The 19,613-nt window shown below is 44.8% G+C and overlaps 1 protein-coding gene across 2 annotated transcripts; it reads right to left on the bottom strand.

Annotated features, from left to right (window-relative positions):
* Positions 1-1,874: 1,874 nt before the first annotated feature.
* Positions 1,875-10,772, bottom strand: LOC125513874 (L-arabinokinase-like). 2 transcript variants are annotated; one of them, XM_048679084.1, is made up of 28 exons: positions 10,456-10,772; positions 10,185-10,361; positions 10,001-10,084; positions 9,793-9,869; positions 9,013-9,079; positions 8,669-8,726; positions 8,505-8,572; positions 8,358-8,420; positions 8,141-8,194; positions 7,953-8,055; positions 7,755-7,864; positions 7,521-7,640; positions 7,018-7,074; positions 6,413-6,576; positions 6,151-6,310; positions 5,861-5,944; positions 5,234-5,353; positions 4,851-4,981; positions 4,690-4,771; positions 4,430-4,517; positions 4,218-4,261; positions 4,013-4,108; positions 3,838-3,914; positions 3,538-3,747; positions 3,278-3,443; positions 2,817-2,888; positions 2,499-2,705; positions 1,875-2,299 (listed from the first exon to the last, which is right to left on the bottom strand). In XM_048679084.1, exons 1-28 carry the CDS (start codon positions 10,567-10,569, stop codon positions 2,189-2,191), a joined length of 2,964 nt encoding a protein of 987 aa, XP_048535041.1. In that variant the 5' UTR covers positions 10,570-10,772; the 3' UTR covers positions 1,875-2,188. The 2 variants fall into 2 exon arrangements, with proteins under 2 accessions (XP_048535041.1, XP_048535042.1); XM_048679085.1 differs by lacking the exons at positions 10,185-10,361; positions 10,456-10,772 and having other exon boundaries at positions 10,001-10,090.
* Positions 10,773-19,613: the final 8,841 nt, after the last annotated feature.

Below are 19,613 nucleotides of genomic sequence, written 5' to 3'. Positions count from 1 at the left end.
TCGCCGCCGGCCATCGGCTCGATCTGCCGTGGAAGAGGGGGGGGGGGGTGGGGGGGGGGGGGGTTGCCTGAGTGGAGCGAAGTTGCAGCGGCAAGAAGGAGGAGATGACTGCGGTGGACTTGGAGGAGAGGGAGGAGATGGCCGCCGATGAGTAATTGTGGAATGTGTAGCACCATGGTGGCGGTTATGCATTCGACGAGAGGGGTGGCGCATGCAAATTTTCCTAGGACTAAACTGCCCCTAGATTAAAACGCGTCCCCATCTTGTCACGAGTACCGGCCCCACTCGTTTTAGTACTTTCGCGTACTTTCATCGGAGTACTATCCAGTACTTCGTATTTGTCTGCCGTTAGATCGACATCAACGAACGGTTCTAAAAAAGCCCAACCACTCTAAAACTTGTAATTGCTTTTATGAGAAAATAGTTTAACAAGATCACGCAAATTCTTAAAATACTACCCTAATATGCAAAGTCCAGATAGCATGACAAGGAAAACATATCCAAAGCCTCACGTTGAAGATTATGAAAAATATTTTAAGTATACACTACTATGTCTGAAGTCAAGGTGAGTACACTACTAGATCTTGGAACTAGATGTGGAAGGAAGAAAAGAACAGCCAAATCTAGCATTGAAGAGGTAGCAACAGTGCAAGGATCACAATGGAGGCCAGAAGCTTAGATCCATTGTTCAAGTTCAACCCCCTTTGGTGCCTCAGGTCCAACCAAGTGCATGCATCTGACCAGAATATGTGCTGAGGTGACACTGGCACTGCACCTAATATGTTTCCATTGGAAGACATAACTTGTGGTTTGCATGGCATTATCTTCCTCCTTATCTCGTGCTCTAATTATTAGAAAAAACCCTACATATAGTCTGATTTAAAGCCTGGCAGCAGGCGCTCTAGTTGGTGGTTTGGAAGGTTTTCCTGAGATGGACAGTGCATGGGTAGGCTGGCTCAGGGCCAATCAAAACACATGGCCCAGCCAATCGCCACAGCCTCAGCCCCCAAAGGCACAACAACAAACAGTGCATCTGCACAGGAGCAGAGTGGGCCTGCTCGCCCGCCCCTTCTTTGATGAAGTTTCTGGGTCAGTTTGGACCCACCGAAAGAGAAATTCAATCGAAAACTTTTGTCCTGCGAAAGGGATATCCAATCGGAAGGTTGTTCGGAACATTTTTGCCAGAACGCCGGAGCAGAAATCGACGGCGATGTATGGATAGATAGATACTGCCGACACACAGAAATAGACGAGGCTGCTGTGCCTGGAAGTTGCATATTCATATGAATATGAAAGGGCGACGGTCAAAGTTGCGTGTGCGTGTTCGAAAACACGTCGTCCATGTCCATGTCCAAAATGTCATGTTTTTGCAACAGGGAATATAGCATCTTCTGTCAGGCACTTGCGCCGTCAACTTCTCCAAACAGCGATTTCTTACTGCGATTTCTGCCGGGTGATCGTTCCAGACCACTCGCTGAACCCTGTTCATGATCGGGCTCAGGCCGCGCCTGCATGTTCGGGCCTCTCCCGGGTCGCCAACTTGCCAGCTGAAGCAGAGCCCCTTTGCTGTGATGGTGTGTGCTTGATAACCAAGCTATTGTCGCCGCAACTGCAAGGAGCCAGGGGGAGTGGCCCTTGATGGCGGCCTCGGAATAGTCGAAGTCGGTAGATGGCCCGTGGCCATCGCAAATGGCTGGCTGATCCAGAGAGTACATTCAACAATCTCTGACCAAATGCACTGTTGTGCTAACATGCAGCAACCTGTGACAAAAGATGACAGTCAGATTCTGCCTTCAGATCAGACGCATTACGCAACCTGGTGCGGTGTGGCAAATTCGACAATGTGTTTCAAGTATATATGCCAAACCAACACATGCTTGCAATCTTGGCATTTTTATTCGGCAATATCTGCGCGTAGCCATGGGCAGAACAACCTACAAAGTTCCAGGACCAATCACATGTTCGTATCTAATTTGCCTAGTGACAAACTGGATTTGATCAGAAGCATCCTTTACAGATTCAACAGCGGCACTTGCTCTGCAAGTTTGCACCAGATTGTTGACATTATTATGTACCACTACTACACTACTATGTTTAATCTACTGGTGGAATGAAGTGCCATGTTGTTCGATATGAACAACTTGTATCGATGTTCTTGTCTTGACGAATGTTGGAAGTCAGGCGGTACTTATGCCGACCGCCATCGGATCTTCAGGTACCCGAATTTGCCCGCGCCGGGAGACGAACCCTCGAAGACAATTGGTAGGTAACCGGTGGCTGCTTTGTATCTTTTCTGGATCTGAAAGGGTCCAACAAGTATGAGTTAGTATTCATGGATACTATGGTGAATTGTGATATCCTTTGGGGAAGGATTCAAGATTTATCTATCTTTTGTGATGAGAAATCAGAGGAGAGTTAGTAGTATGGTTGTAATTGACGTGCTTACAATTAGAGAATTCGGGGTGTTCACTAATACAAAAAAATACATGGACAATTACCTCGAAAATCTCTTCACTACTTTTCAGGCCATTTTTCCCAATAACACAAACTGAACCACCAGAACCTCCACCAGTGATCTTTGCACCAAATAGACTCGGGCCTTCATGTTGCGAGGTGGTCTTCCTGTGCTGGATTTCTTGTACTAGATTCACCAGCCTATCAGTCCCATCAGAACCAAGCCCGCAAGCATTGTAGCTGTAATGGCACTGCCATCAAGGAGAAAACAAGAGGGTCAACAGTATGCCACAATTTCTGAATTTAAAATAATACAGAAGCACATAGATTGATAACCAAGTGTCAGAGTGCATGAAATTTACCTGATACATAAGTTCTCCAAGGGCTGAAAGTTGCTCATCTGTTTTGGCTGCTGTTAACAATGCTTTGAAGGCCTACATAGCAGATGATATATATTTTTAAAAAGAAAATCTTAAAGCTGTTTGCGAAAGCATAATATAATTGCAGGTTTTATCTAAGCTTTTTTTTACGCTATCTAGCTTAAGATAAAACCAAATGCCTCTCTGTGTGCAGCTTGTATGGGAAAACAAGCTTTTTAAATGCTTTTGAGCTCAGAGCTCTAAAATAATTGGTAAGCTATGTTTCCTCTGTCTCATATTAGTTGTCTAGATACATCAATTTCAGCGACAGCTAATGAGACGGAGGGAGTATAAAATTGGTAAACACATGAAAATGGAAAGAAAACAAAAAACTAAAAATCCTGCAAGTTTTCATCAACAACTATTATGCAGAAGAATTGGCAATAAGGTTCAAGATACTAAACCTCAACACGGAAGTTCTCGTATATGGGATGTCTAGTAGGAGCCTTCACACTGTAAGATCTTTTTGGGTCAATAACTGTTACTGCATCGTTGTGATCTCCATATTTCTCCTTAAATTCATCCCCAGTAATGAACTCAGGAATATCTCTTGCATAGGCAGCTTCATATCTGTAGTAGAAGAATTAGCATGTGAATCTAAGCGACAAGGAAAACGCAATGCAGAATCACAAGTCTTCGCCAATTTCAGTAATGTAAATCAGACCTATGAGGTGGTAGGTTGCATAGATACTGCAGTGAAGCTTCAGATTTCAGAAGATCCACACCATATTTTTCATATTCTTCAGAAGCGTCGCACGATTGCGTAGGAGCAGACGGAAAGGATTGAGAAATTAGGTCAGATGCAGCACACTTAATCATCTTGCGTCCCATATATGTGCCTACCCTCACAGATCCATAATCAGTCCCACCAACACTACACAACACAAAAGAGAGTGCAATTAGCTTCAGTTCATTACTGAAATCATCTCAGAAGTACACTAGGCACAATCAGGACAAGATCTACCTATGTCGTATCCCAGAGTCCAGACCCCAAAATCGTATATGAGTTGGAATGCTGACCAATTCTTTCACTTCAGCAGGCTGCACGGAAGTTGACAAAATAAATACAAAGATCACAGAGCTGGACTGGATGAATGATTGTATCAACCAGCTATTGGAACACGATAACCCTCACTAACCTGGCAAACCATAGCCAGAAGTTTGTTGGCTTCTCCGCAAGCAGATGTCATTTGGTCCATTACACCACAAGGAGCTCCAACAATGTGATTCTCAACCTGCATAATTGTTCACCAATGGATGAATAACTTGAACAGAAGATGAAGTGATGATTGCAACACAGTTTGAACCCATCAAGGGGTAACTTTATCTTTACAAATACCGTACCTTTTGACAGAGTATAGCAAGATCCCTTGGAGCAATATTTAAACCTACAGCAAAGAAAAACACATGGGTTACAATTTAGTATGTTCAGTTAGTTGAATGCGCACCAGTAGCTGCAGACGAAGTAGGGAGTTCAAATAATATTAACTAAAACAAGAACCATTCTATTAGATTTTCGTACAAGCAACATGCATCGATGTAATCAATGTACTAACCATAGACTGCGGCAATAGCAGACATTGTAGCAACCTCCACTGATGCAGAAGATGAGACACCTTTGCCTTCAGGAACAGAAGAAGAAACCTGATAATCCAAACAAGAATATCAAAAGGTGAGCATACAAGCAGTCCTTTGTTGATGAATTCTTAAAGCACACCTCCCCAATTTGAGCAAGGTGGGAAATAGATGAACTGTTACATATTTTAAACCATGACAAGAGTTTTGATGAAACTTAGAAGAAAGGGTCAATACCCACCAAAATGCTCATGCTGTCTGTGAATTGAACACCTAGTTCAGTCATCAACACAAGAACTGTTCCAGCAACATAGGCAGCCCATCTGAGATAGAACAGTTTTTTCAATAAGAATGCAAATGCCATGTTATCACTTAGAGAGGAAAGAAAAGCATTTTTCTTACTTTTGAGATGGATCCTGGGAGAAATATTCTTTGGCCTTTTCATACGATATTGGTTTGTCACCATCCATAAAATCAGACAGGTCCATATCGAATGTTGGTGCCCTGTTACTCAATTCAGAGCCAAATGATACCTGCACAAACATTCAGTTGTCCAAAATGAGCATATTACACATTCAACTTAACATGTCGCATCTACTCTGTCTGGCTGCTCTCTGTGAAAGAGAATGTCAGAAGAACAAGAAAAATGAAACTTAACATGCTGCATTTTTTTAGTTATCCAGTGGACAATGCAAGAAATGAAAGGTGAAAAAAAAACCTGTTGGAACGCATGACTATGTGCAAGATAAGAAGATAAAGAAGCTTGGAGATTTAATTATACATACAATTTGCAAAATCGGCACTGCTCCATTTGCTAGCTGCCTAGCCTGAGTATGCTTCCATAGCTTCTGCTTGACAGGATCGCTTCTCTGAATAGCAACATGACAGGCCTCTCGAATGGGCATCTGGTAATTGGACAACCATAACGTCAATCAGACATGCCAAAAAACTAACACTCTTCCATTTTACTTAAGTAAACTGAATGGACCAATTTCCTAAGGTGGTATTTGTAAAGAAAAGTAGAATGCTGATAAAGTATCAAGTAAGATAATCAATCCTTGCTATAACCCATTCATTTTGGAGGAGGACAGAGCCTCAAAATGTTTCCTAACACCTATATTAGAAATACTAACAACCCACTAAACTAATCACCATCTAATAAAAAATAATCAATCACTATGCAAGGCGTGTGCATTTTGAGATAGTAAATGTAAGCACATCCTTTCACAATGCACACAGGAGTCCAGGATAAACCCTATGATGAAGCGACACATAGGAGGAGAAACAAACTAAAAGCAAAGTAAACACATAATGGAAGAATCTGTAATCTGTACATACTGAAAATTGAGTTTACTATTTTCGTAGAATTGACATGCAAGCAGAGCACAAGAACAAAACTATTTCAGAATTACCTGTAGTACAAGACTTCCTGAATAATCTGCAATGCCACCCATGACATCCAATCGTCCAGGTGCTCTTGCAACATATATATCCTCCTGCAACAGAACAAATCACTAATTAACACTGCATACGAATATCATTTGACAAAATATTTTCCTCAAGTATCAAGAAAATGAAGGGTGTGTCATCAGACATGGTTGTAACTTTTGCATTATCTAGTCTAGTATAGGGAAAAGAAGCAGAACCTGGGACAGATTACATAATTCACTATTCAGGGACTGGAAAATGCAGAACTGCATACCTCCAAGTCAAAGAGTACAGAAGCAGCAGTCCTTTCTCGGGATTGCTTCTCAGGGATCCTCGGATCGTTTCCAACAAGCCCAGATAAACTTGTCAGGAAAGCCATAGTATCGGTTAATCCTTGCATGTCTCCATGGAGAATCTCGAAGTCCTCAAAAGATCTGACAAAAAGGTAAAGGTAAATAAACGGGAACATAACAGCGTACGCTGTTGGAGAAATGGCAAATGGTATGAAGGAAAAAAGAAAGGAAATGTGAACTTACGATTCTGCACTTCCATTAATCCGACGAGACGCGGGTGCTGGGCGAACACCGATTTCTTTCTCGGAGAGAGAATACCATTCAGGGATTCCTACATCTCTCCCGGGAGCCCTCTGTAGTTGGTATCCTAGCACTATGGCATCACGTAATCGTCTTGCCCCACTCAACTGAAATTGCACAATCAAAAAAGTTTATTAAATAAGGGCAAAAGATGTGAATTTTTTTAACAAAAGTTTATAGTTTAAAATTTCCAAAGCAGCAAACACTTATTCCAACTTAGCAGTTATCAACTACATGAAAAGTTGCATGATAAGTCCTTAATTTCACACACAAATTTTCTCTTACACTTCTAGAGTAGATCTCCTTTTAACAAGTATTGGGACAAGCAATGATAGTTTTCTTTTGTTATATACAGATTACTTATATGAAGTGTTAAAGCAAGAATTTTTTAGTATAACACTATTTGGAGATAAATAAAGCAAAACTATGGCTTCATAACAACATGAAAATAAATCAGAAGACTGAGTCGATACGAAAATCAAGGTACAACAGAAGGTAAAATAAGCCCAATGATCATACTCAGCATTATTATATGTGCAGTCACTCACCTTGCCGGAAATATACTTCTTCCCGACAGCAGTATCCTGGAGGATATGTGCAGCCACCTGAACGAAGAAATAAAAGCTTAGAATGAAAGGGCGTTCACAATGCAATCTCATAAAGTGGACTGTGCTGCAAACACGTTATATCTTTTTCCAAGGAAAAAAGGAAATGGGATATTAAGGCCTTGTTCGGCAGCTCTCCAACTCCGTATAATACGGGAGCGGACGGAGCGCCAGTTTTACAACTTCACAAAAATGCACTACAGGCTGCTCTGCTCCGGCCGCTCCAGGAGCAGAGCCGCGGAGCGGAGGGCTGCCGAACACGGCCTAAGTTGCTGCCTCCTGATTTTTTTGGAAGAATTGATTCTGCAAGCTATTTAAATGCTTCTTATATTTAAAACCAAACTGTCCCTGGTTGTTCTGTGCAAATATAATCATCAACATGATTTCTAATTGAGTTGGCGAATAACATTCACAAATATTGCACCTGGGAGCGGAAAGTAGTTTACCTCGCCACCATTTATTGGACGATCATAGCAGGGCTTAAGTGTTAAAGCGCGTAGCAGATAAGGTTTCCAATGTCCAGTAAGTAAATCCCTCCGTATCATCTCAATGCCACATTGATAATGCTGTTTTTTAAGGGACAAAAGAGGATACAAGACAGTGTGTCATGGTACTTGAATGACAGTCTTATATAGCCTGAAATGCCATTTATGTAAGGTGATGCTCAGAGATGTTTTAACCTCAAGCATATTCCGCAGAAAAGGCTCTTCATTGAAATAATCTCTACGGACAAATACAAATGGCAGCTTGTACGCCAAAGCCTCACTCACGGTACCATATCCAATTTTCCCTACATGAGAGAGCCACAATTGTTATGTGTCGGGCAAGAAAAAGAAAAACAGAGAAAATAACACCAATGTGTATAACATTGTGTTTACCAAGCATGCAGTCAGATGCTGCCATTAAATCAGGTGTGTACGCATCCTTTGCGAGCTTGACATAATTTGGAGGAAGCTCTTGAGTATCAGATGCACCACATACCTGTCAGAAAATAGCATAATTTTAGTCAGAAAGGTTGGCAAGGAACTGAAAGGAAGTAAATAAATTGTCGTCAAACAAACTGTACCAAACAAAGCCAACCATCAGGCAACCACTCTTTCTTCAGTTTCCATCCTGCCGGCTGGAGAATAGAGTAGTATCATCATAATGACATTAACATTGAACTAGTATAAAAAACAAAGATCAAATTTTAACAGATATGTGTAATTAGCTGCCATCAGTTAATTTATTGAAATGAAGTAAGCATTCATATATAAGAAAAAAGTCCTTAGTTACTGGCCCACCTGTCCTCCAAAGTTGAAAATGACCACCTTAACATCCTCTGCAATCCCTAGTTCCTTTCTCACCTGATATATGAAAATTGTAGAAGTTAGACACAAATAATATGGATTAGTTTATAGAGTAACATTCTCAAGCAGAATCATACAGACCTCGGATCGAGATTTGTGTAATCTTCTCACCACAAGAGGCACATCAATAACGTCACGGAAAGCAGGCACTGTAGAAGATAAAATTAATCACTTCTTATTCATGAGAAGTGCAAGCCAATATTTAAGATCTTTGGAAATATTATCACTCAGTCAGGGGGACATACTAGGGCAGTATCCAGGGAGTCGTAGTAAGAACTCACAATGTGAGTAATCCTCTGCTATCTACAGTTATTGTCAACAGGTGCACATGGTTATTAAACAAACGTAATAAATCGCAGCTTGCATATGTACACTGTGAATGGCCAATATTAAGGAAAAATACAGATGTCGGTTTCAGCTCTGGAAGGAGGATGCTTTTAGAACTTAGTGCCAGCCAACTAATTAACACTGCATTTAATAACAAACCAGCATATATAGAAGATTTATCCTAAAGGTAGAAAACTTTTAAACTTGAATTTAGCATGCCAGCAAGTGCTACAATAAGGAACTAAGTCTGCAAGCAGGGCACCTGCCACACAATTGAGCGATGATGATTTCCAGCTGCTACAACGTACTCTGCATAAATGAAGTCCCAACTGCAAATTGGAGATAAAGATCAGGGCATTTCTGTATGGAAGTCCAAATAAGATGGCTATGAAAAATTGTAAAAACAATTATTTGCATACTGCCTGTCAGTTCCAGATAAAAGCTACTCCCTCCGTTAACAAATCTTACCTCTGTCCCAAAATTCTTGTCTTAGATTTGTCTAGATACGGATGTGTCTTAAATTTGTCTAGATACGGATGTATGACGATACACCCGTATCTAGACAAATCTAAGACAAGAATTTTGGGACGGAGGGAGTACTTCAATATGGACTACATTCGGACTGAAATAAGTGAACAAACACACTAGATCATGCTTATATACATCTGATTCAGGAAAAAGTTAAAACATCTTATATTTGTGAACAGAGGGAGTAATTGAATTATAAGGTATTGTTTTTTTTATAACTATATGGTATTTGTTAGCATTACACACAGCTGCAGAATTTTGTGGCTTAAATATACCAGATAACAATTTATACAGAGATCATCAAGAAGTTACAGAAAATGCATCAGTATGTATGTGCCATGCCATCAAGATGTTAGCAGCAGAAAGTAGACATAAATTAGTTGAGTTGACTACAGTAAGTAAGTAAACACTGATTCCCTAAAATACTCAACCTAAGTGACAACTGGCTCGGCCGTTTGTACAGCCTCATGGCATTCGCAACACTTGGAACGAAGCAAGCAGAGGAACAACTCACCTGAAATTCGTGACACACACGGAGCGAATGCCAGCATCTGCAGCCGCCCTGCACGCCACCGGGACAACATCCGAAACCTGCCCATGGTCAACGGACAACATAACTCTGAATTCAGATGCTGCATGGCAGCGTTCATGGAGATTTCAGATATCATATAACAGTAAAAGTAAACTGGCAGGAGTCGCCGGAGGAGAAAAAAAATAAGTACCACTAAGTCGGCCTTGATTGAGTGGAGCCACTCCACTTCAGTCCTGAGTATCGCCTCGCGGGGCACCACGGCCGTCTGATGGTACTGCATTCCGCGGCCACCGTACGATCAGTCAATCAACTAGTAGAAGGCGAGGGGGGGATATTAAAGAGAAACAACACGGCCGGTCGGGTTGGGGTTGGACCTTCTCGAGGGATGCGAGTCGGTCGACGGTGAGCGCGTCGGCCTGCACGGCGCCGCAGTCGAGCAGGACCCTGCGGATGTGGAGGCTGGGGGAGTCGATCTCGGTGGTGAAGACGAACTCCGGCGCGGCGGTGACCACGTGCACCTCGTGCCCCGCGCCGATCAGGTGCCTCACCACCTGCGCGAAAATCGAACGGAAATTCGTCATCAAAATCCCAGGGCAGGGCAGGTCGGGGCGCGCGCGCGCCCACCGAGAGGAAACAGAGGCGGACCTCGAGGGCGCGGGTGGCGTGGCCGAAGCCGTGGCCGGTGATGTAGTAGGCGAAGACGAGGCGCTGCTGCGTCGGCGGCGGCGCCTCCTCCGCGCCGCTTCCCCGGGCCACCATCCTCCGCGATCGATCCCTCCCTGCCTTCTCTGCTCCGGGCGGTGACTGCGGTGGTGTCACAGTCCGTTGGCGTGTACTCACTGTTGGGAGACTGGGTCGGCTGATCGGGCCTTCTTATAGTAAGTCGTGGGGCTATCTCATCCTCCTCCCGTGGGACGGGGAGTGAGCGAGAGTCCGGGGCGTGGACGTTTGGTTCTATCCGAGTCCCGCGGCCGGCCCTCTTTTAGTGCCCGGTTTGTTGTGCCGCTATTGCTTATCCACTTCCGGCGATCTGCTGTGCTCTGCTGGGTGACGGACTCGTCCGTGTCACGGGCACGCAACGCTGCACTGTGAAGTCGATCTCAGTTCTGATCTGAGCCATGATGAGAGTGACGTGGAGGGAGGGGCGGAGTAGGATAGGATATGGGTTTATCTGCAGCAATGATTCCCGCATATCCCTCCCATTATCACCCAACGGGCACTTGTGTGTTCAAAAGAGAAAGAAAATCGAAATGGTACTGGGGATTCGGGCGCGGCTGAGACTCCGTTAATTAAGATCGCCGTCTTCGCCTTGAGTATATAAATGGGTGGGCCAGGCCCATGAACATATAAGTAAACCTTGTTCATGTCACTAATAGCCTTTCATCTTCTTCCTCCTCCTCCTTGCGCTGAACCGCTTGGTCAAAAGACAAACATGTCGCCCAAAGATTTCTTTCAACCAAGATAAGGTTAAGGGTGGCAGTGTATGGAGAATGAGACCATCCCTTGGGCTCTAGCGGGGGGAAAGATTGACTCATATGTCTATTTTACACTATATTATTAAAACATAAAACAAACAAGATTCCACGTTCTTGCACATAGGCTAAATTGCCTAATCCGTCAAATCTTCGTTAGCCGCAAAAATTGATATCCGGGATTTAAAACTAGATGTATAGAAAATATGTGTGATTTATACGAACAAAGACTACCAGTCCAGGCAAGTACAGAGACACGATGGACTCATAGGGAGAATATATGAGGTGATACCACCACTTAGATGCTCCACGATACCAATTGAAAACAATTTCAAATTTAAATGCTTCAAAAAATAATGAGAAGAATTATGGACGTTCACAACAGGTGTGCTACAAAAAAGACAAATTCAGCATGAATAGTGTCAGTAAAGACAAAACCACAAAAAGCGTGAAAAACTGCACTATTTACATCTGGATTTGTCCTTTTTTTGTTTCTCGGTGTGTATATCGAGTTTGGATATGAAATTTGTAGAGATTGTAGACACGTGTGTTGTGCACATCCTTGATTTTTCTCAGATTTTTTTAAGCATTTAACTTTGAATTATTTGAATTGGTATTATGGGAGCATCTAAAGTGGTGGTATCACCGTGGCTAGTAGCACAAGTCTTGGTCAACAGGTTTTCCCCTCCCACCATGTTCTCCATCATTTTTTTTTCATCCAGTCAGTTTTTCCCACCACGTCATACTTAGCCGCACCTTCCGAATATGTCGCTCAATCATATTAATTTACTTACTGTTGGGGATATGACCCCATGATATGACCCGCCATACTGGGCCGGGTCTTCCAGGTGGCAGCTGATGAGAAAGACTCAAGACAGGTCGTGGCGCTGAGGAACAAGACTAGTAGGGCGGCTCACCATGGGGTAGGCTGGCTTGCGGCCCAATATCCGAAGACAACGACTCAAGGCCCAAAAGTGTAAGCCGCCTGGAGGTTCCTTACTTAGGAAGCAAGACAAGTCAAAAGCATGCTTGGTCATGGATCGTAATACGACCCGAACTCTTGTAAGCTCTGGGCCTCGACCTATATATAAAGGTGAGTCCGAGAGGCAGATAGGGGGAGGGGACAATCGGTCAATAGCTAGGCCAAGCGAATCCACTCCCTTGTAATTGATCCCAAAGCAATAAGCAACAAGCAGGAAGTAGGCTATTACCTCGATCATGAGGGGTCGGACCTGGGTAAATCCGCGTCTCTCAATTTCGATCAACCCGACAAGCTAACCACATGGTTGTAATGGTCTCACGACTAAGCCCTCACACTAGGACATCTGCCGTGACAAAATCACAACAGTTGGCGCCCATCGTGGGGCCAGTGCACGGTGGTTTCGAGTTCTTGAATGGCTCTTTCCCAAGGATCGAGGGATACGCCATCGGCAGGATGACGAAGAGTTGCCGTGGCAAGCTCTACATCGACGACGCCGGCTGGGGCCTGATGTCTACTACACAACCTTCTTCTTGTAGACGTTGTTGGGCCTCCAAGTGCAGAGGTTTGTAGGACAGTAGCAAATTTCCCTCAAGTGGATGACCTAAGGTTTATCAATCTGTAGGAGGCGTAGGATGAAGATGGTCTCTCTTAAGCAACCCTGCAACCAAATAACAAAGAGTCTCTTGTGTCCCCAACACACCCAATACAATGGTAAATTGTATAGGTGCACTAGTTCGGCGAAGAGATGGTGATACAGGTGCAATATGGATAGTAGATAAAGGTTTGTGTAATCTGAAATTATAAAAATAGTAAGGTAACTAATGATAAAAGTGAGCATAAACGGTATTGCAATGCTAGGAAACAAGGCCTAGGGTTCATACTTTCACTAGTGCAAATTCCCTCAACAATAATAACATAATTGGATCATATAACTATCCCTCAACATGCAACAAAGAGTCACTCCAAAGTCACTAATAGCCGAGAACAAATGAAGAGATTATGGTAGGGTACGAAACTGTTGGGGAACATAGCAGAATTTTAAAATTTTCTACGCATCACCAAGATCAATCTATAGAGTCATCTAGCAACGAGGGAGAGGGGAGTGCATCTACATACCCTTGTAGATCGCGCGCGGAAGCGTTCAAGAGAACGGGGTTGATGGAGTCGTACTCGTCGTGATCCAAATCACCGATGACCTAGCGCCGAACGGACGGCACCTCCGCGTTGAACACACGTACGGTTGGGAAGACGTCTCCTCCAACTTGATCCAGCAAGGGGGAAGGAGAGGTTGATGAAGATCCAGCAGCACGACGGCGTGGTGGTGGAAGCAACGGTGATCTCGGCAGGGCTTCGCCATGCTCAGGGAGAGGGAGGAGTGTCACGAGAGGGAGAGGGAGGCGCCAGGGGCTAGGGTGCGGCTGCCCTCCCTCCCCGCACTGTATACAGGACCCCTAAGGGGGGCGCCGGCCCTAGGATATTGAATCTCCAAGGGGAGGGGCGGCGCCCAAGGGGGGTGGAGTGCCCCCCAAGCCAAGTGGGGCGCCCCCACCCCTAGGGTTTCCAACCCTAGGCGCAGGGGAGGCCCATGTGGGGGGCGCACCAGCCCACTAGGGGCTGGTTCCCCTCCCACTTCAGCCCATGGGGCCCTCCGGGATAGGTGGCCCCACCCGGTGGACCCCCGGGACCCTTTCGGTGGTCCCGGTACAATACCGATTACCCCCGAAACCTTCCCGATGGCCGAAACTTGACTTCCTATATATAAATCTTCACCTCTGGACCATTCCGAAACTCCTCGTGACGTCCGGGATCTCATCCGGGACTCCGAACAACTTTCGGGTTACCGTATGCTAATATCTCAACAACCCTAGCGTCACCGAACCTTAAGTGTGTAGACCCTATGGGTTCGGGAGACACGCAGACATGACCGAGACGACTCTCCGGTCAATAACCAACAACGGGATCTGGATACCCATGTTGGTCGATGCGGTGAGCGTGCGCGGGGGCTTGCGGCAACGAGCGCGAGCGCGCGAGGGAGAGGGAGGAAGCGAGGCGCGTGCTCACTGGGGCCGTAGGGGAAATGGCAGCGGGGGTCGAGGGGGATGTCGGGGACGACGCGGCGGAGAGGGGCAGGCCGGCGAGGGAGGTCTGGGCGGCGTCGAGCGACGGGAATCGGCGACGGGGTCGGGGTGTCGTTCCCCGATCCAGATCCAGCGGGGGGAAGGGAAACGAGAGAGAGAGTGGGGGTCGTGGGGTGTCGGTGGCGGTTCGGTGTCTCACCGATGGGGGATAAGGGAATTGGGGGGGGGGGTGGCCGGTTGGGCCTGGTGGGTTGGCCCAGTGGGGTTGATGGCCTGCTGGGCCGGAGCCCAGGGGGTGTTCTTTTCTTTTGATTTGTTTTCATTTGTCTTTCTTTCATTTGTTCCTTTTCCGTTTTTATTTCTTCTTTACGGTTTTCTTTTTCTTATTTAATAGTTTATAGTTTTTAGAAGAAGTGAAACTCACCCCTCAATTAGATTTGTAAAATCAACTGTTCCCACAAAAAGTTTGGGACAAAAGTAAAGTACCTTGTATTCTCTATTAATTAAAAAGACATTTAAGTTATTGTTTTATTTATTTTAGTGCCTCTAATTATTTTATAATAATGTGGATCCTCCATCATAATTACTTATGATTTATTTGTCACATTGAGAACATTATAGTTTTAACTTTTGAAAACTTTTAGTGTTTGACTTTATTTTAAATTTGAATTTGAATCGGTTTTGAACTAACACGAGATTTAACAACAGTAGCCGTGGTGACATGGCATCGTTAACGTGGGATTACTGTAGCCTAATTATCCGGGCGTCACAACTAAGTTCATGATAATTAAGTTCATCTAAACAAATTATTCAATGAACTCCCACTCAGATAGACATCCCTCTAGTCATCTAAGTGAAACATGATCCGAGTCAACTAGGCCGTGTCCGATCATCACGTGAGATGGACTAGTCAACATCGGTGAACATCTTCATGTTGATCGTATCTTCTATACGACTCATGCTCGACCTTTCGGTCTTCCGTGTTCCGAGGCCATGTCTGTACATTCTAGGCTCGTCAAGTCAACCTAAGTGTATTGCGTGTGTAAATCCGGCTTACACCCGTTGTATTCGAATGTTAGAATCTATCACACCCGATCATCACGTGGTGCTTCGAAACAATGAACCTTCGCAACGGTGCACAGTTAGGGGGAACACTTTCTTGAAATTATTACGAGGGATCACCTTATTTAAGCTACCGTCGTTCTAAGCAAATAAGATGTAAAACATGATAAACATCACATGCAATCAAATAGTGACATGATATGGCCAATATCATTTGCTCCTTTTGATCTCCATCTTCGGGGCTTCATGATCATCGTTGTCACCGGCATGACACCATGATCTCCATCATCATGATCTCCATCATCGTGTCTTCTTGAAGTTGTCTCGTCATCTATTACTTCTACTACTATGGCTAACGCTTTAGCAATAATGTAAAGTAATTACATGACGTTTATGTGGACACGCAGGTCATAAATAAATAAAGACAACTCCTATGGCTCCTGCTGGTTTTCATACTCATCGACATGCAAGTCGTGATTCCTATTACAAGAACATGATCAATCTCATACATCACATATATCATTCATCACATCCTTTTGGCCATATCACATCACACGGCACATGTTGCAAAAACAAGTTAGGCGTCCTCTAATTGTTGTTGCAAGTTTTTACGTGGCTGCTATAGGTTTCTAGCAAGAACGTTTCTTACCTACGCCAAAACCACAACGTGATATGCCAATTTCTATTTACCCTTCATAAGGACCTTTTTCATCGAATCCGATCCAACTAAAGTGGGAGAGACAGACACCCGCTAGCCACCTTATGCAACTAGTGCATGTCAGTCGATGGAACCAGTCTCACGTAAGCGTACGTGTAAGGTCGGTCCGGGCCACTTCATCCCACGATGCCGCCGAATCAAGATAAGACTAGTAACGGCAAGCAAATTGACAATATCCACGCCCACAACTGCTTTGTGTTCTACTCATGCATAGAAACTACGCATAGACCTAGCTCTGATACCACTGTTGGGGAACGTAGCAGAATTTTAAAATTTTCTACGCATCACCAAGATCAATCTATGGATTCATCTAGCAACGAGGGAGAGGGTAGTGCATCTACATACCCTTGTAGATCGCGCGTGGAAGCGTTCAAGAGAACGGGGTTGATGGAGTCGTACTCGTCGTGATCCAAATCACCGATGACCTAGCGCCGAACGGACGACACCTCCGCGTTCAACACACGTACGGTTGGGAAGACGTATCCTCCAACTTGATCCAGCAAGGGGGAAGGAGAGGTTGATGAAGATCCAGCAGCACGACGGCGTGGTGGTGGAAGCAACGGTGATCTCGGCAGGGCTTCGCCAAGCTCAGGGAGAGGGATGAGTGTCACGAGAGGGAGAGGGAGGCGCCAGGGGCTAGGGTGCGGCTGCCCTCCCTCCCCGCACTGTATACAGGACCCCTAAGGGGGGCGCCGGCCCTAGGAGATTGAATCTCCAAGGGGGGCGGCGGCCAAGGGGGGTGGAGTGCCCCCCAAGCCAAGTGGGGTGCCCCCACCCCTAGGGTTTCCAACCCTAGGCGCAGGGGAGGCCCATGGGGGGGCGCACCAGCCCACTAGGGGCTGGTTCCCCTCCCACTTCATCCCATGGGGCCCTCCGGGATAGGTGGCCCCAGCCGGTGGACCCCCGGGACCCTTCCGGTGGTCCCGGTACAATACCGATTACCCCCGAAACCTTCCCGATGGCCGAAACTTGACTTCCTATATATAAATCTTCACCTCTGGACCATTCCAAAACTCCTCGTGACGTCCGGGATCTCATCCGGGACTCCGAACAACTTTTGGGTTACCGTATGCTAATATCTCAACAACCCTAGCGTCACCGAACCTTAAGTGTGTAGACCCTATGGGTTCGGGAGACACGCAGACATGACCGAGACGACTCTCCAGTCAATAACCAACAGCGGGATCTGGATACCCATGTTGGCTCCCACATGCTCCTCGATGATCTCATCGGATGAACCATGATATCGAGGATTCAATCAATCCCGTATACAATCCCCTTTGTCAATTGGTACGTTACTTGCCCGAGACTCGATCGTCGGTATCCCAATACCTCGTTCAATCTCATTACCGGCAAGTCACTTTACTCGTACCGTAATGCATGATCCCGTGATCAACCACTTGGCCACATTGAGCTCATTATGATGATGCATTACCGAGTGGGCCCAGAGATACCTCTCCGTCATACGGAGTGACAAATCCCAGTCACGATTCGTGCCAACCAACAGACACTTTCGGAGATACCTGTAGTGTACCTTTATAGTCACCCAGTTACGTTGTGACGTTTGGCACACCCAAAGCACTCCTACGGTATCCGGGAGTTGCACAATCTCATGGTCTAAGGAAATGATACTTGACATTCGGAAAAGCTATAGCAAACGAACTACACGATCTTTGAGCTATGCTTAGGATTGGGTCTTGTCCATCACATCATTCTCCTAATGATGTGATCCCGTTATCAATGACATCCAATGTCCATAGTCAGGAAACCATGACTATCTTTTGATCAACGAGCTAGTCAACTAGAGGCTCACTAGGGACGTGTTGTGGTCTATGTATTCACACATGTATTACGATTTCCGGATAACACAATTGTAGCATGAACAATAGACAATTATCATGAACAAAGAAATATAATAATAACCATTTTATTATTGCCTCTAGGGCATATTTCCAATAGAAACCACCTCAAAGTTATTCTTTCCAATCAATCCGTTGGGCTATTCCTATAAGTGTCACAAACAACCCTGGAGTTCGTACTAAAATAACACCTTAAGACACAAATCAACCAAAACCCTAATGTCACCTAGATACTCCAATGTCACCTCAAGTATCCGTGGGTATGATTATATGATATGCATCACACAATCTCAGATTCATCTATTCAACCAACATATAGAACCTCAAAGAGTGCCCCAAAGTTTCTACCGGAGAATCACGACAAAAAAGTGTGCCAACCCTTATGCATAGGTTCATGGGCGGAACCCGCAAGTTGATCACCAAAACATACATCAAGTGAATCATGTGATATCCCATTGTCACCACAGATACGCACGGCAAGACATACATCAAGTGTTCCCAAATCTTTAAAGACTCAATCCGATAAGATAACTTCGAAGGGGAAACTCAGTCCATTACAAGAGAGTAGAGGGTGAGAAGAAACATAAGATCCAACTATAATAGCAAAGCTCGCGATACATCAAGATCGTGCCAAATCAAGAACACGAGAGAGAGAGAGATCAAATACATAGCTACTGGTACATACCCTCAGCCCCGAGGGAGAACTACTCCCTCCTCGTCATGGAGAGCACCGGGATGATGAAGATGGTCACCGGAGAGGGATTGCCCCCTCCGGCGGGGTGCCGGAACGGGTCTAGATTGGTTTTCGGTGGCTACGGAGGCTTCTGGCGGTGGAACTCCCGATCTATTCTGCTCCCCGATCGTTTTAGGGTATATGGATATATATAGGCGGAAGAAATACATACAGGGGAGACACGAGGGGCCCACGAGGGTGGAGGGCGCGCCCCCCTGCCTCATGGCTTCCTCGTTGATCCCCTGATGTGCACTCCAAGTCTCCTGTATTGCTTTCTTTCCAAAAATAACTTTTTCGAAGGTTTCATTCCGTTTGGACTCCGTTTGATATTCCTTTTCTGCGAAACACTGAAACAAGAGAAAAACAGAAACTGGCACCGGGCTCTGGGTTAATAGGTTAGTCCCAAAAATCATATAAAATAGCATATAAAACATCCAAGGTTGCTAATATAATAGCATGGAACAATCAAAAATTATAGATACGTTGGAGACGTATCAATATCCCCAAGCTTAATTCCTGTTCGTCCTCGAGTAGGTAAATGATAAAAACAGAATTTTTGATGTGGAATGCTACCTAACATATTTATCCATGTAGTTCTATTTATTGTGGCAAGAATATTCAGATCCATAAGATTCAAGACCAAAGTTTAATATTGACATAAAAATAATAATACTTCAAGCATACTAACCAAGTAATCATGTCTTCTCAAAATAACATTGCCAAAGAAAGCTATCCCTACAAAACCATATAGTCTGGCTATGCTCTATCTTCACCACACAAAATATTTAAATCATGCACAACCCCGATGACAAGCCAAGCAATTGTTTCATACTTTTGATGTTCTCAAACTTTTTCAATCTTCACGCAATACATGAGCGTGAGCCATGAACATACACTTT

This window comes from Triticum urartu, chromosome 6 (assembly GCF_003073215.2).
Source record: "Triticum urartu cultivar G1812 chromosome 6, Tu2.1, whole genome shotgun sequence".
In the NCBI taxonomy this organism is placed as follows: Eukaryota; Viridiplantae; Streptophyta; class Magnoliopsida; order Poales; family Poaceae; genus Triticum; species Triticum urartu.
Note: the sequence above shows the minus strand (reverse complement) of the source record. Positions and strands in the feature narration are given on the sequence as shown.

What these genes read in the sequence shown, in the direction of transcription:
- LOC125513874 (XM_048679084.1), bottom strand. Translation starts at nt 10,569, where the DNA reads ATGGTGGCCCGGGGAAGCGGCGCGGAGGAGGCGCCGCCGCCGACGCAG. An exon ending in ACTCCCTGGATACTGCCCTA is followed by an intron (nt 8,573 to 8,668) that starts GTATGTCCCCCT and finishes TATCTTCTACAG; the next exon opens with TGCCTGCTTTCCGTGACGTT. An exon ending in TTCTGCGGAATATGCTTGAG is followed by an intron (nt 7,641 to 7,754) that starts GTTAAAACATCT and finishes CTTAAAAAACAG; the next exon opens with CATTATCAATGTGGCATTGA.